The 15,599-nt window shown below is 41.6% G+C and overlaps 1 protein-coding gene across 1 annotated transcript; it reads right to left on the reverse strand.

Moving 5' to 3' along the window:
- Positions 1 to 619: 619 nt before the first annotated feature.
- On the reverse strand, positions 620 to 2,940 carry LOC117829317 (vascular cell adhesion protein 1-like; the record flags this gene model as incomplete). The annotated part of the gene is made up of 6 exons (XM_034706943.1): positions 620 to 1,062; positions 1,213 to 1,249; positions 1,368 to 1,455; positions 1,792 to 2,052; positions 2,136 to 2,441; positions 2,601 to 2,940. Coding segments are annotated over 6 exons (1,047 nt in total), but the record flags the coding sequence as incomplete, so codon positions are not given.
- Between the last annotated feature and the right edge of the window lie 12,659 nt (positions 2,941 to 15,599).

The raw sequence follows: 15,599 nt of genomic DNA on the forward strand, positions 1-15,599 counted from the left end.
TCATAAAGTTCTCTCTCTCTAAGCTTTGCTCAGAACATGGTCAGCTCACCTCGAACCTCTTCTCTTTCACTAAATTCACTTCATCCTTCAACACAGAGGAATGCAAACCAAACACCCCTACAGAGATATCTTCTCCCTGAATACACTTTGAAGAACACACACACACACACACACACACACACACACACACACACACACACACACACACACACACACACACACACACACACACACACAGAGGCTGCAGTTTGTTCCTCTCATGTGTCTTTCACTGAATGTGACTTTACCTCAAAGTTTGCTCCACAGTGCTGACTGAGTCCTGTTTGTGAACATGTGTTAGAACATGTAGAGGTTCTATGACAGCTTGATTACAGTATGAAGGAGTGAAGCCCTGATTGGATGACACATGAATGAATCCAGATGCATTCAGGGGAAAGTAGGAAACATGTTGCAGACTGCTTTTCCTGTCCTGCATCTTTACAAGCTTTAGATGATGTGAAACAAGGAGAGTCACCTATAGCAGGTGTGTTTCTAAAGAAGCTGTAGAAAGAGCCAATCAAAGAAAATGAGCGTATTAAGTTCAACATTCTTTTGATTTATTGAATAAAGAAAACAGGCTTTGGTGAAAACTTCAAATAACACATTCAAACACTCAAAGGTTGACTTTGTTGGAGTCAAAGTTCTTCCGTTTCTTCTTCATCTCTCGTCTCACATCATTCATCAACAAACAGTTTCATTCACAAAGAAAACATCACTTAGAGAAACAAACATGAGGACACAAACACATCCATAAACCAGCACACTTCTACACCATGTAAAGGTGAAGCTGCACAATATTATCATTCAGTTATGATGGACGAAAACATGCGTCCTATTTCCTCCTGATTCTCTCTGATCAACCTGCTGCAAGCTAACACCATTAAATATGTAAGAATTACAGGACAAAGAAATACAGCTATATTCTATATTGGGTCAAAATGATACTGAGGTCAACATCATCCTCTTCTCCTTCATGAAGCTTGAATCTCAAACGCTCTGTTGACAGTGTCAGCGTACACCTTCCTGAGAGATGGAAACACAGACAGAGTGGTGTCAGAAAGACAAACAGCAGCAGCACTTTGAGCTGATCTCAGTAAATCACAGCTCATGAGAGATCAGGAGTCAAACTTTATTTTAACATCACCATGAAGCTGTCCTCATGGAGAGGCTCACCTTGACTGATTTGTTGCAGCATTTGAACCAAAAGCAACTGAAAGAAAAGGAGGAAGAAGAAAAAGAAAAGGTTGAACATTGATGTTTAAAGAACACTGTAAAGAGACAGGAAGTGTTTGGCTGCTAAAGATCATTTCACTGAAAGTTTGTCTCACCACTCAAAGATGACGATTGTACTGTAGAGAAGAACTATTCCAAGGACCTTGACTGTGATGTAGACACCAACCCCGAACTGTGAATGAACTGTAACAACACAGCATGCTTTATAATGTTATGTGTCTGAAACATCATGCACTGTAATATACTCTTTGTTCCTTTATCTTTACATGTTAGTGTTTTACTTTCAGAGGACTATTTTATATAAACAAGAACAGATAATGTGAGTTATTAACAGGAGGCCATTACTAAGGAACAATTAAATACATACATACACATTTAATTAACACACACACACACACACACACACACACACACACACACACACACACACACACACACACACACACACACACACACACAGGTGAGAGTGGAGTACTGGGTTGACTTATATAATAAGGTTCAGTACAGTTCTGTATTTACCTGAAGTACTCAAATGAATCCTTGAAGACGTCTGATTACCAAGATGACTTGTGGCCATGCAGTAATAAACTCCTCCTTCAGTCACATTAAGGCTGTAAGACTCTCCTTCAGATACCATCACAGGTCTGTTGTTGCTGATCCTGAACCAGGTGAACCTGCTGACAGGAGGCTTGGCTCTGCTGGAGCAGGTCAGGTTAACCAGGGTACCTGCTGACACCAAACCTGATGGACTGATGGACACTGAGGTGTGTTTAGGAGCATCTGAGGAACAAAGAAAGATAAACTGACATCCCATAAATCATCATATTCTGCCAGGAGTCAATATCAAACTCTGGTTGTCTCACATGAAACACTGAGAGTCTTTGTCTCCTCTGCTGTCCTCACATCTCTGCCTTCATTCACAGGATATGTGGCAGAACAGGTGATGTTGTATCCATCATGGTGCTCTGACAGAGTGATGCTCTCCTGGAATTGAGTTGTAAAGGTTCCATCTGTGTTTTCCTCCATGTTGTTGAGAGAGTCTCTTTGGAGACTCCAGGTGAGTTTAGGAGGAGAGTGTGGACAGGGAGTGAGAGCTGAGCAGGTTATAGTGACAGACTCCTCCTCCTTCAGGTCTCCTGAGATCTCTATTCTGGGGCTCGGAGGAGAATCTGTGAGTTAGAAACAGACTCAGGATCAGCTTCATTAGTCAAATAGAACACAAAAGTATGATTCACTGTAGGAGAATCTTTGATTTCATCAGTTTGGTCCTTGCTGACAGAGAGAAAGCTGCACCAACATTATGAACATGTATAAAAAGACTCTCTTACCTTTAACTGTGATGTGTAGAGGATCACAAGAAGCTGTTGCACTGAATGTGCTGCTCTCTATTCTGAAGAAGTACGTGTCTGTGTAACTTGTGAGGACATTTGAAAACAGAGTGGTGCAGTTTTTCTCCCTCAGGTTTCCAGTCAGATTCATGGTGTAGCTGTTAATTCTTCGGCTGCTGTTGAAAACCACATTGTCTGGATTGAAGGCAAATCTGGAGTCATTTTTAATCCACACTCCGGAGATGTTCCCTGTGCTGTCAATCTCTTCACCTGATGTAGCTGTAAAGTTACACGGGATCTGCAAACAAGATCCACTCAGTGCCTGCACCGTCTTCTGCCTTCTCAGGACTAGCAGTGTGAGCTCCTATAAGATCAATGAACAAACTGATCATGACATCAAAAGATTTAAAGATTGACTTTGGAGTCCAGATGTAAATGATTCAAGTGAAATCAACATGAACTGAGAGAAAAAGCTCACCTGACACAAAAAGGACACTCAGGAAGAAGTTAGCAATCATCATGTTCACAGACGGACAGACCTGCTCCCTGGATCTGTGGATAACTGTTCACTTCATCAACCTAACCACTGTGAAGTTTTTAAGAAGAGGAACTTTAATCTTTGAAATCAATGTCTCTATATCTCTACTCAGTCCCTCCAGGATTTCGTGGGATCTTTTTGTGATTGTTGCGGCCCAAAAAGCCTGATTTCGCGACAGCTTTTTGAAAAAATTGCGGTGAAAGTTGCAATTTTTTTTGCTTTATTCCCCCCAATAACATCTCAGGGGCAAGTAAATATGCTAAATTACAGTTGTTTTTAGAAAACATTCTTGATGTGACCACTGTGATTGTATTTTGATTCTCTTGTTTCACAGAAAAATGCCATGAAAGGACTGTATTGCACATTTACGACGGTCCCTGAATGCACCTCGCAGCGACTGATGCAGTCAGTTCACGGCACTCTGAAATGCATCTGCATCTTTGATGAGGAGGAGTTGATCCAAACTTACTTAAAGGTGACATATCACGCTTTTTTCATCAATATATATTGGTCTAAGAGGTCCCCAAAACATGTCTTTAAAGTTTATTACTCAAAAAAACACTTTGAAATCAGATTTTGGTCTGCCTGAAAATCCCTCTTCTTCAGCAGTCCTCAGAACACTCTGTTTTCCCTCTGACCACGCCCCCTCAGGAAGTGTGGATGTGCCTCGGCTCTCCAGCACGTTGATCTAATGTTTACATGTTGGCTGAATATACACGGCTGCTCAGAGATCACGTTACTTCAACCCTCTGAATCTGATCCAGAATCTGATCCTGACGGAGAGGTGCCTGTAGCAGGACCATTCCGAAGGATTGGTCACAGATTTAGTGTTTCTTGTTGTTTTATTTATCAGTATGTAGACGTGTGTCTTGGTACACAGCTACGAACATGTAGCTATGTGGCTATGCTAACTAGCGCTAGCACTTATCCATGATAAATAAAAATCATCCCCTAGATCTTCAAATCTGCAGACGTGGGGAGTAAAACCGACCTCTGCCAGAAAGGCAGCAGGACCTTTCTGAAGGATTGGTCACAGATTTAGTGTTTCTTGTTGTTTTATTTGTCAGTATGTCGACGTGTGTCTTGGTACACAGCTACAGCTACAGCTACAGCTATGAACATGTAGCTTTGTGGCTATGCTAATTAGCGCTAGCACTTATCCCTGACAAATAAAAATCATCCACTAGATCTTCAAATCTGCAGACGTGGGGAGTGAAACCGACCTTTGTGTTTATTCAGACAGCCTACAACTAGCATGCCTCCCTCCTAAGCTCCTTGTTAGCACACATTTGTGCAGGGAATGAAAAACGGAGGAGGGATTCAGTATTATTTTATACAGTCTATGGGCTGAACAAGCTCCGAGCTCTGACTCCGTGACAGACCGGATATTGTTGTTACGTAACAAAAACACGGAAGTCTGAAACGGCTCGTTTCACACACATTTACAGAAAGGTGGAGAAATCAGAACAGGGGCAGAATGGATTTTTTTCATTCTCGGGGGGTTTGTAGACATGCCAGGGAAACATATTTCAGGTAAAGAACGTTTAAAAAGTCAATTTTGCATGATATGTCACCTTTAATGTGTCTGATGTTTCACCAAACTGGATTAAATCAAGCTGTAGACTGGAGATTTTTATGGTAATGGCAGCAACAACGTCAAACATCAAATATTAAACAGACGTCCCCCGGTTGTGTCTTTGTCACTAACACACACCGGGGGTAAAGATCATCAATGAAGGTGAGACAGATGCATGGAGGTGAGGAGAGCTGGTTCATAAAGCACACCTGCTGCAGGTAGAGACCAAGCTAACACTGAGCCCCTCAGATAAGAACTCTAGTATCTATAAATAACAACGTTGTCATGGTCACTTGTCCTGCCTGCTGTCCCCTCTCTTCACCCGTTCTCTGTGCGTGTTTTGTTGTTGAAAAGTGCCGATCAAGTGAGGACTTATGTTTATGCTCCAAGAAGTGAAATTGATGATGAAACCGATGACGTACAGGGGCTGAGATTGAGGTAATTGGTCAAATTTGCGGGAAAGTTGCGATTATTGTACAAAATTGCAAGGCCGCGGAAAAATCGCGCTGATTGGTTGAATTTGCGTTGATACTTGCGATCGCGAAATCGCAACTTCCTGGAGGGACTGCTTAATGGGGCGTTCACATCAAATAAAATCCTTTGTGCAAATGAATTACATGTAAAGTCAATGTAAAGACGCAAATAGACGTGAGTAGTGGTCTGCTGGAGCAAATGGCGCAAATTAGGTGACACGAATGGTTCGATTGTGCAAATTATTTGCGCTTCATTCATGCAAATAATTCAGAAGAGTTGAAATATATGAATTATGAATTATGAATCTGTTATTAAAGACAGTGAAAATGTAGTATATGTTCTAAACTCATTACAGAAACTTGAAATGTTTTTTTTATATTTTATTTTTGGTAATTATGGTGCACTGAAAAAAAACAAGCATCTGAAAATATTAGAATATTTCATTTTGAGTTTTCTTAATTCTATTTCACCATGCATCTCTCAGTGTAGCTCAGAACATGCAACCACAGTCATTGAGAAAACTGCTGACTCAACAGATGTCCAGAATATAATCATCAACACCCTCCCCAAGTTACTGATGAACTGGCTGGTTGTTTTCAGAGCTGTATCATAGCACAGTAATGCAAAGTTCAATCAATCAACCAATCAACCAAACAACCAATCAATCAATCAACCAGTCATTCAATCAATCAATCAATCAATCAATCAATCAATCAATCAATCAATCAATCAATCAATCAATCAATCAATCAATCTTTATATAGCACCAAATCGCAACAAATGTTCTCCTCAGACTCTTTCCAAACAGAGCAGGTCTAGACCGTACTCTATGTTCTATTATTAACAAAGACCCAACATCAAGACAGGATAAGATCCAGTCCCGTCTTACAGACAGGACTCAGTCTGATCTCATCTTAATCCACCATGAGCAGAGCACTTTGCAGCATTTAGCAAGTTACAGTGGCAAGGACAAACTTCCTTTAACAGGCAGAAACCTCCAGCAGGACCAGACTCATGTTCAACCAGCCTTACTGTTAACCTTCCACTGTCAGAGAAGTAAAGGGAACTTGGTTTACAGCAAAAGGAAAACCTAAGTTCAAATCTTTAACCTTTTAGTTCAATAAGTATCAGCACAGATATGATGTTGTGCTGAATGAGGTAACATGATGGTGTCTTGCTTGTGGGTCACAGATTAAAGCCTGTGCACTCCTGTTCTCTGCAGATAGGTGTGAACTCTGCAGCTGTATTTGGCCAGAGGAGCGCGCAGAAGGAGAGCAGTGTTTTCCTGTTTCTGCTGAGAGGTGTCAAACTGTGGTTAACCAGTCTATAAAAAACCTGATGACTACATCTGATGAAAACTTACAAATTAAAAATCCAAAGAAAAATATCTGACATTCAGGTGAAGACAAAGAGTCTATAACATCAGGGAGGAACTGGTTTTGATCTGGATTACACAGAGAAATATGAATGTTAAATCCTTGTCTTCAGAAGGTGTGACCTTTGGTTTTACAGCCTCTAGATGGCAGCATTGTCTCTGATTCTATTATGGTCTCTTTGTACTGTTATCTGTTATTTAAATATGTGTTCTTTGTACTGTTGTCTGTTATTTAAATATGTGTTCTTTGTACTGTTGTCTGTTATTTAAATATGGGTTCTGTCTCTTCCATGTACACTAAAGGAAAATACTTTTCTGAGCAGCAGTCTCTTGGAGAACTGTCAGGAAAGAGAGATGGAGGTCCCGATCTAAAGGTTTTCTAGAAGTTCATCATTCCCCTTCATGCCAAATCAAGATAAGGTTGAGAAAAAGCTTATCCAAAGAATGATGTTTAAAAGGCTGCACTTTAAAGATGATAGAAAATCTATCATGTTTTTTTAGGTGAAGATAGTGTGGAGAAATATGCAAAGGAAAGTTTTTTATTGTGAGGATACCACTTTTAAGATTTAGTGTAAAGTGATGTGAGAGTGAAAAGATGTCAGACATGGAATCTATCTTTTAAACAAAAATACAAATCACACAAAACACTTGAGTTAAATCAACATTTAAAGATCTAATTCATCCCTGATGCAGTAATGAATGGAGCATATAACAGACTCTAAGGTTTGTCTTCATACAGACTGTTAAAGTGTCCTTCTCATGTTGTAGATAAAGTCTGAACTGTTGTATCCATTGAACAGTGATTGGTGCCCCCTGGTGTCCAGTGTAATGAACTGAAGTTGTGTCTCAAGCTCAGTCATGGTGTCTCTATGTGTCAGACTTTTTTAAAGGCAAGTGAACTCCAGACCAAAGAGCCGAGCCACATCAAGAGTTCTTCCCACACTGCTCTTTGTTGCTTCCTTTGACCTCTCTCCTCCTCTAACCTAACATGCCTGTCATCCCTTTATTCACCACTAACAGGCAGAGAGCTTTAACACTTTAAAATGAGCAGCCTTTTTATTTCACTCTCACTGATATACAGAGTATCCCATCTTTAGACGTGTTGTATTCTATTCTAAAATGCTATCATGATAAATTAAGAGCATTCTGAAAGACTTCCATGTTGCACCAAACTAACCCCACATTTTAAATATGGACACTGGTTCTTTAACCCTTTGCTATGATCTTACAGGTTTACAGTGGATATCAGAAGTCTCCACCCCCCTGTTAAAATGCCAGGTTTTGTGATGTAAAAAAATGAGACCAAGATAAATCATGTCAGAACTGTTTCCACCTTTAATGTGACCTATAACGTGAACAATTCAACTGAAATGTTTAAAAAATCTTTTAGGGGGAAGAATAAAAACTAAAAAACTTTAACTTGTTTCAGTTGAATTGTTGCACGTGCTATTTCTGGGCGTGTTGCAGGTGATCTACTGTGATTGCATGAGCAATTGATAACAAGTGCAAAAGTGGTGCGGACTGCCCTTAAATGAGGATTTTGCGTGTGCTATCGGCTGTCACCATGGAGAGTTTGAGAGAGCAGAGTGGCCGTAAACAAAAAATGAAGTTTGAAGTCATGGAGTTGGAGATCTTTGTGGAGGAGGAAAATAAACACATCCGTGAACTCCAACTGAGACATCTCAGCGTTGTCAGAAGAAACGTAATTTAGGAGACCATCTGTGAAAATGTGAATGCTGTGAGACAAAACGGAAGATCTGCAGATGAAATAAATGCATCTACTTCGACTCCAAAATGCAATCAGTGTTTTGATGGAGTTTAGAGAGCGATTTGATGAGGCTTAGTCTGCCACTCTTGCTCTAGCTACTACATTGGGAAGTCAATCGCAGTTTGAAACAACCAGGGCCAGAAAAGTTAGTCGTCACTTGGATGAAGACCGTCGCCTCACTGTCCCAGAGAGCAACTTTCAGGTGAACATTTTTAATGCCTGTCTTGACATCATCATCCAGCAACTGTCCCAAAGATTCACCAGCTGATGTGGTGAAATGAAATGTGAATGAAACTGTGAACATGTTTGAGGCAATTCACCCCAACACACTGCTGCAAGCACGAGATGAGGAGTTACACCAAGCCGCCTGGCGGCTTACTGAGCACTACAGTCGGGACATCGCCCCCAGATGCTTTCTTTTAGAACCTCTTTCAGGGACCTGATACCAAAGCAAAAGTCTGTTGCAGATCTGGCAAAAATGCTCATTGTCAAACCTCCAGCAGTAACTTCTGCATTGAGTGAGGTTTGCACCGACCTCCCTTATTTTTGACTCTTCCCGTCACCGTTGCACCTTCTCCAAGTTAAAATAATTGAAAAACCCCTTGCCATGTTGTCCATTGAGAATGACAGAGACAAGAAAATGGACATACAGCGCATCGTGGACAAGTCCTCGGAGCTTAAGGCTCCTTCAAACAGTGGTGAGTAGGCCGAGTACTTCATATTGATGTTTTGTTTGTATGTGAACATGTGGGCCGCTGTGCCAATTTTACTAAACTTTATATCTGTTGATACAGTGACCTACTGTGCTCTCATTATATGAAAAAGTTAAAGTGGGTGTCAGAATGATGCGGTCGCTATCCGTGGTGCTGAACTGCTTTGAATTTGTGTTGTTTTATTATTAGTCTAATGTTTTCGTCATTCTCTGGGTTTTGTTAGACACACAGTAAGCTTCCTAACATATCATCTTCATATCATTCCAAGCGCAGGCGGTTGGGTTGAGCTTTTATTTTCTGTCATCACTCTTTGTTTCCTGCTTCTTCGGCGTGTGGAGGTCTTCATCACAATAAGGGAAGTCTTCACTTTCCATCCTTACCACACAGCAGACGTCCACCACCATGTGACACACCAGCATACCATGCTTCAAGCAGTCCTCCTGTGTGTCCGTCTGTGAGAAGACCATCCTGTAGTTTGTCCTCACAAGTGTAGAATGTTTTTAACCAGAGCTCCGTCTCTCCCGTCTGTCTCTCCACAGAGGAATGGACCACAGTTCAGACTGTTTCTGCAGGACGGGGTGGAGATGTGTTAATGCCTTGTACATACTCTAGACTTAGTTTCTTTAACTTCTTGGGGAGTTTGAGTTTAGCTGAAGCGTCTTCTGTGGCTGGAAACTGGACGATACAGAACACTATGCAGCTGGGACGTGGTGCAGAGCACTTTGAATATTTCTCATGATGATGATGATGAGGATGGAGGTGAATATGACTCTAAAGGGAATTCTATTAAAATCAGCTTTTATCAACACTGAGGTCAGAGGCTTCCAATGAAACAAAAAGAGGTCTTTAGACCAACAGCTGTTTGGTCTGTGTGAATCCAGCTGCTGAACCTGGCCCGGAGCCAGTCCTATTTATGTTTATTTATGTTACTCTTGAGCATACACAGTCAATTATCCAGAGGCTTGGCATTTTTAATATTATGCTGAATATTGTTCAATTGATGATAGAGAATATGCGGCATGGATCCAACTCTCCATTTTCTGACGTCTCTGATCAAATCAGAGTGAACACAACATTCCTGTCTGCATGTTTGGAAGCACTGAAGGGCTTATTTTCTGTATTTCCTCAGAAGCTTATAGTTAATCAATACCTCTGTAGATGAGCAGTCTCAGCTGTAGGAGAATAGACGGGTACACACAGACTACAGTAGAGGTTGTAGGACCAGGCACATATATTTTTGGTCAGGCATTAAATGTGCAGGTTAGAGAGAGGTGGTCTGTTGTTCTGCCTGAATGTGTACTGATGCTGTAAACGGGCCAACGGACCATGATGTAGTTATTACACCATGATGTAGTTATTACACCATGATGTAGTTATAACACCATGATGTAGTTATTACACCATGATGTAGTTATAACACCATGATGTAGTTATTACACCATGATACAGTTATTACACCATGATGTAGTTATAACACCATGATGTAGTTATTACACCATGATGTAGTTATTACACCATGATGTAGTTATTACACCATGATGTAGTTACAACACCATGATGTAGTTATTACACCATGATACAGTTATTACACCATGATGTAGCTGTTACACCATGATGTAGTTCTAACACCATGATATAGTTATTACACCATGATGTAGTTATTACACCATGATGTAGCTGTTACACCATGATGTAGTTCTAACACCATGATGTAGTTATTACACCATGATGTAGTTATTACACCATGATGTTGTTATTACACCATGACACAGCTGTCTCAGATAAACATGAATATAACAATCAATGAAACATCATTCACACGTTCTTTGTTGGAGACGAGTTTTGATTTACAAAGACACACAACCTTTAAGAGATTAAACAAAGTGTAATTTATTTCAGTTTCTCAACAGAACATTTTCATCCAGTCAGTTCATCTGTTGGTCTGAGTCCTGTCTGTGTTTTTATTTACAATGTCAACACAGAGGCTCAGTGGTCCAATGAACTGTAAACATATACCTGTATATAAAGTGTGCTGTGAGCACAAAGCGTGGCAGTGATTCAGCGTTTGGTGACAGGACATGGGTTGAGCTATCGGAATCAAACAAGGTGTTTTGTGTGAATTCAACAGACGTATCTGTGTCTACACACCAAGACACAGCTCAGCAAAAATCCCTCCAACAGTCTGCTGCTCCACCTTCTGAATCTTTACATCCAAATCAGTCTTAATTACCATACCATACCATCTTCTTCCACTTATCCGGGTCCGGGTCGCGGGGGCAGCAGTCTCAGCAGCGAAGCCCAGACATTCCTCTCCCCGGCCACTTCCACCAGCTCTTCTGGGAGGATACCAAGGCGTTCCCAGGCCAGCTGACAGATATAATCTCGCCAGCGTGTCCTGGGTCTTCCCCGTGGTCTCCTCCCAGACGGCATGCCCGAACCACCTCATCTGGCTCCTCTGGATCTGGAGCAGCAGCGGCTCTACTTTGAGCCTCTCCCGGACGTCTGAGCTCTTGACCCTCTCTCTAAGGCTGAGCCCAGACACCCTGCGGAGAAAGCTCATTTCGGCCGCTTGTATTCGCGATCTTGTTCTTTCGGTCACTACCCACAGCTCGTGACCATAGGTGAGGGTTGGAACGTAGATTGACCGGTAAATTGAGAGCTCTGCCTTCTGGCTCAGCTCCCTCTTCAACTCAACAGACCGGTACAGCATCCACATCACTGCAGACACCGCCCCGATCCGTCTGTCAATCTTGCGCTCCCTCATCCCCTCACTCGTGAACAAGACCCCAAGATACTTAACAGAAAACCAGTTACTGAACATCGCTCGAGTTCAGATCAGGCAGGCCGTTCATCCCAAAAACGCCCCTCCAGGTCACGCTGTCATTGCCCACATGAGCATTGAAGTCCCCCAGTGGGACAATGGAGTCCCCAGTCGGGGCACCCTTCCAGCAATGACGTGATTTTTGATATAATAAAGTTTTCCAACTGAGGTTATAAATATGACCCGTGTGAGCGATCACAGTCAGTCCACACTCCATCAGGGAGTCGTGGGAGCTCCTCTCCCTGCAGAACCTGGAGTTCCCGGGTTGAGACCGAGTGTGTGTCAGACGGAGATCTTGGGTTCCCGGCTAGTGCATCATGCTGACACCCTCCTGTCGATGCCCTGGTTCCACTGTCGAGCATGGCCTCCGCTGGACAGGGGTTCTGGATCCGGGACCTCTCCAGCAGGATAAGCTCCCATTTTGATGGTTGAAGCTCAGAGCTCTTAGTTAGTTGGTTGGGTGGGTGGTTAGTTAGTTAGTTAGTTAGTTAGTTAGTTAGTTAGTTCGTTAGTTAGTTAACTAGCTAGCTAGTTAGTTAGCTAGGTAGTTAGTCAGTCAGTCAGTCAGTCAGTCAGCTAGCTAGCTAGGTAGTCAGTCGGTCGGTCGGTCGGTCAGTCGGTCAGTCGGTCAGTCGGTCATTCAGTCAGTCAGTTAGCTAGGTAGTTAGTTAGTCAGTCAGTCAGTCAGTCAGTCAGTCAGTTAGTTAGTTAGTTAGTTAGTCAGTCAGTCAGTCAGTCAGTCAGTCAGTCAGTCAGTTAGTTAGTTCGTTAGTTAGTTAGTTAGTTAGTTAGTTAGCCAGTCAGTCAGTCAGTCAGTTAGTTAGTTAGTTAGTTGAGTACTTCCTCACCTTAGTTAGCTTACAAACTGAGTACTTAGTTGGTAAGTAACTTAGTTTATAACGAGCTAACCAGCTAACACACTGACTAAGTTTGTTAGTTATTTGGATACCACCAAGCACTCCATCTTACATGCTGTGTTTGATGCTCACTGTTTCAAGTGTGTGTTCTTCTTCCTCTATAGGGAGACCTTTAACTCTCTTATTGTTCCTTATACGTCCAGCTAAGGGCTCTATACATAGTGCAAACAATGGGCCCCAAGCTTTAGTTCTTTCTCTGATTATTGTTTACTCATATTGTTTTTACTGACACCAAACCTGATGACCTGATGGACTCTGAGGTGGAGAATACGACTACAGCAGCTAAAGATATTAACCTTCTCTTGGTAGTTCAGTCCTCTAGCTCACTAGCTAGTGTTAGTTATGACCTGTGATAATGTAGCTTCCTGTTTAATACTGATTCAGAGTGTATCTTCTGACAGTGAGTGAGTGGGCTGATCATTTATGACCAACATATCAAAGATAACAGGAGTGAAACATTGTGAGATAAATAAAATCATTATAACAATAATAATAATAATAGTCAGTATTTTAACCATGCAACATGACCTGCTTAAAGCAAAGGAAGCCACGAGGTGAATAATTAAAGCTGCAAGCAGCATTGAACGGGCCCTCACACTTTCATGCACGTTAGGGCGTGGCGCAGGGAGCAGTCCATGGTGCTGCTGATGTGTTTAACCCATAGACTATAAAATATGTACGTAGTATCCGTGATGTCACCCATCTGTTCCTGAGAGCTGTTTTGAAGCCAATCAACGGCAGTAGCCATATTGATAATGTGGAACTCAACCAGGCAGAGTGTGACGTAGTGTGAGCCCCTTAGCCAATGGCTGTGTGTTTCTGACCGGGAGTCACGTCAGTCATGTCCTTATTTGGGCAAAACTCGTAATCTTAACATCTTCTGAACCGTCACGTTAGAAAAAAATTCACCCCCCGTACAGTGTGTGCCATTAGAGAGATTAGCTTCATAGGGCCAAGCCGTTTTTTGAACCAGGCTGTAAACATGTTTATTAATGCTGCAAAGATCGTCTTTTTCCCATTCATATCTATGTAGTTTCCGGTGTTTCTGCAGCCAGCCTCAAGCAGATTCTCGATGTACTGCAGTTTATAGCACTTCTGCATTGGCTTCATCGTTTGAGACCGGAGTTTGCCGCTTGGTTTAACCATCATGATGACCAAGGACCTGTCCATGGTGCTGCTGCTGTTCTATAGCACCATGTGCAGACAGGGAGCTGTCCATGGTGCTTGATCCCCACAGACAGACTCTGTGACTATTTTCAGTTCATTTTGGTTGATATATAGAGTAATACAGTGTGCCTCAGGCTCTATACACTGATGAATGCAGAGGTCTGAGACACAATCAGTTAAGCATTGGATATAATTTTAGTTTTGTGTTATTTACATATTAGGCTGATCTCTAATGAGCAGCAGGTTTGTAACATGATTATTTTTTTGCCCTGAGATGTTTATCTTAATAAATAATTTCAAACTCCTTAGAGATCCTAAAATGAGGCTACCTGTGTTTATAATATACTGATGTCATAATTAGACACATACTAAATAAATCTGCAAATAATTCATAATGAATTACTGAATAATTACACTTTATTATTGGTTAAAAATGTTCTATTAGATTCTGAACATGACACAAAAAATGTGTTCTTTTGTGCAGGTGGTTAACAGGTAACACACACACACACACACACACACACACACACACACAAAGAGAGAGAGAGAGAGAGAGAGAGAGAGAGAGAGAAGCTGCCAGATATTTGATCCAGCAGTGTTCAGTGAACACTTTCATCATAATGTGGCTTCAAGTGTAGCACATGTGTCATGTTCCTTGAAGCCACTTTTCTCTTCTGTCTCTCCTTCGCTTCATGTCCTTATGTTCATGCATCTCTGGTGGTAGTGACTAAGATGTAGAAAACACGAGTGGCGGATGCATTGATGCACCTTGGGAGACATGGGATGCACCCAGTTTAATTCCTTTTCACCCTTTGAATCATGTCAAGCAAGGCTTCTAACCTATTACACCCTGGTGTGACTTTGACAAAAATGCAGCAATGACACAAAGATGTTTGCAGGAAGAGATTCAAATTTGACTGTTTATGTGATATGTCAAATTTGAGGCAGTTCTGACCTTGTTTGTTTCAGTTGCAATCATTTCCTGCTAGATGATAGGACACCATTTTTTGTTAAGCTGCCAAAGCCACACCTGTTGAGTTCTTCTACAGAATCTTTAAAAAAAATTCTGGTGCCCTCACTCTTTACAATTTTTTTAGTGAATTGGATCCTGCCTGTTACAGAAATCATTTCAAGTATAACACCAGCAAATGGCTCAAAAGAGTCCATGCCTTTCAGATGTCAAACTTCAACAAGCTGCTGCAATCATGCCAATTGATTTTCCTACACAGGCTAAGTAAAAGATTATATCTTCAACAAAACGTTCCTATTGCTCCCCTGGGATCCTGTGTACCACATTTGGTGACTCTACAAGTATTTTAGGTGCTTTCAAGAACTGCCTCCTGTTTGATGGTGTTCAAGAATTTGCTCTTTAGACAGTCTTTGGCCTTAGGCTTCTGTGCTTGGCAGAGGTGTCAGGGAAAAGTCTTGGGATGAGCGAAAATATTTTGGGGGGGAATTTGTCAAACCAGGTAGAAGTTCACAGTAGTTTTGTGGAAGCAGTAACTTCCTGATGCCAGTTGGTGGTGTTGTTGATTTAGAAAAATGTATAAAGATGGATGTATACAGACTAGACCTCACGAACACAAGGGTTTTTGTGCAGATATGTCAATGTATGGCGGAGCCATAACATTTTGAAATTTTATGGCGAGA

Source organism: Notolabrus celidotus, chromosome 17, assembly GCF_009762535.1.
Source record: "Notolabrus celidotus isolate fNotCel1 chromosome 17, fNotCel1.pri, whole genome shotgun sequence".
NCBI classification, from domain to species: Eukaryota; Metazoa; Chordata; class Actinopteri; order Labriformes; family Labridae; genus Notolabrus; species Notolabrus celidotus.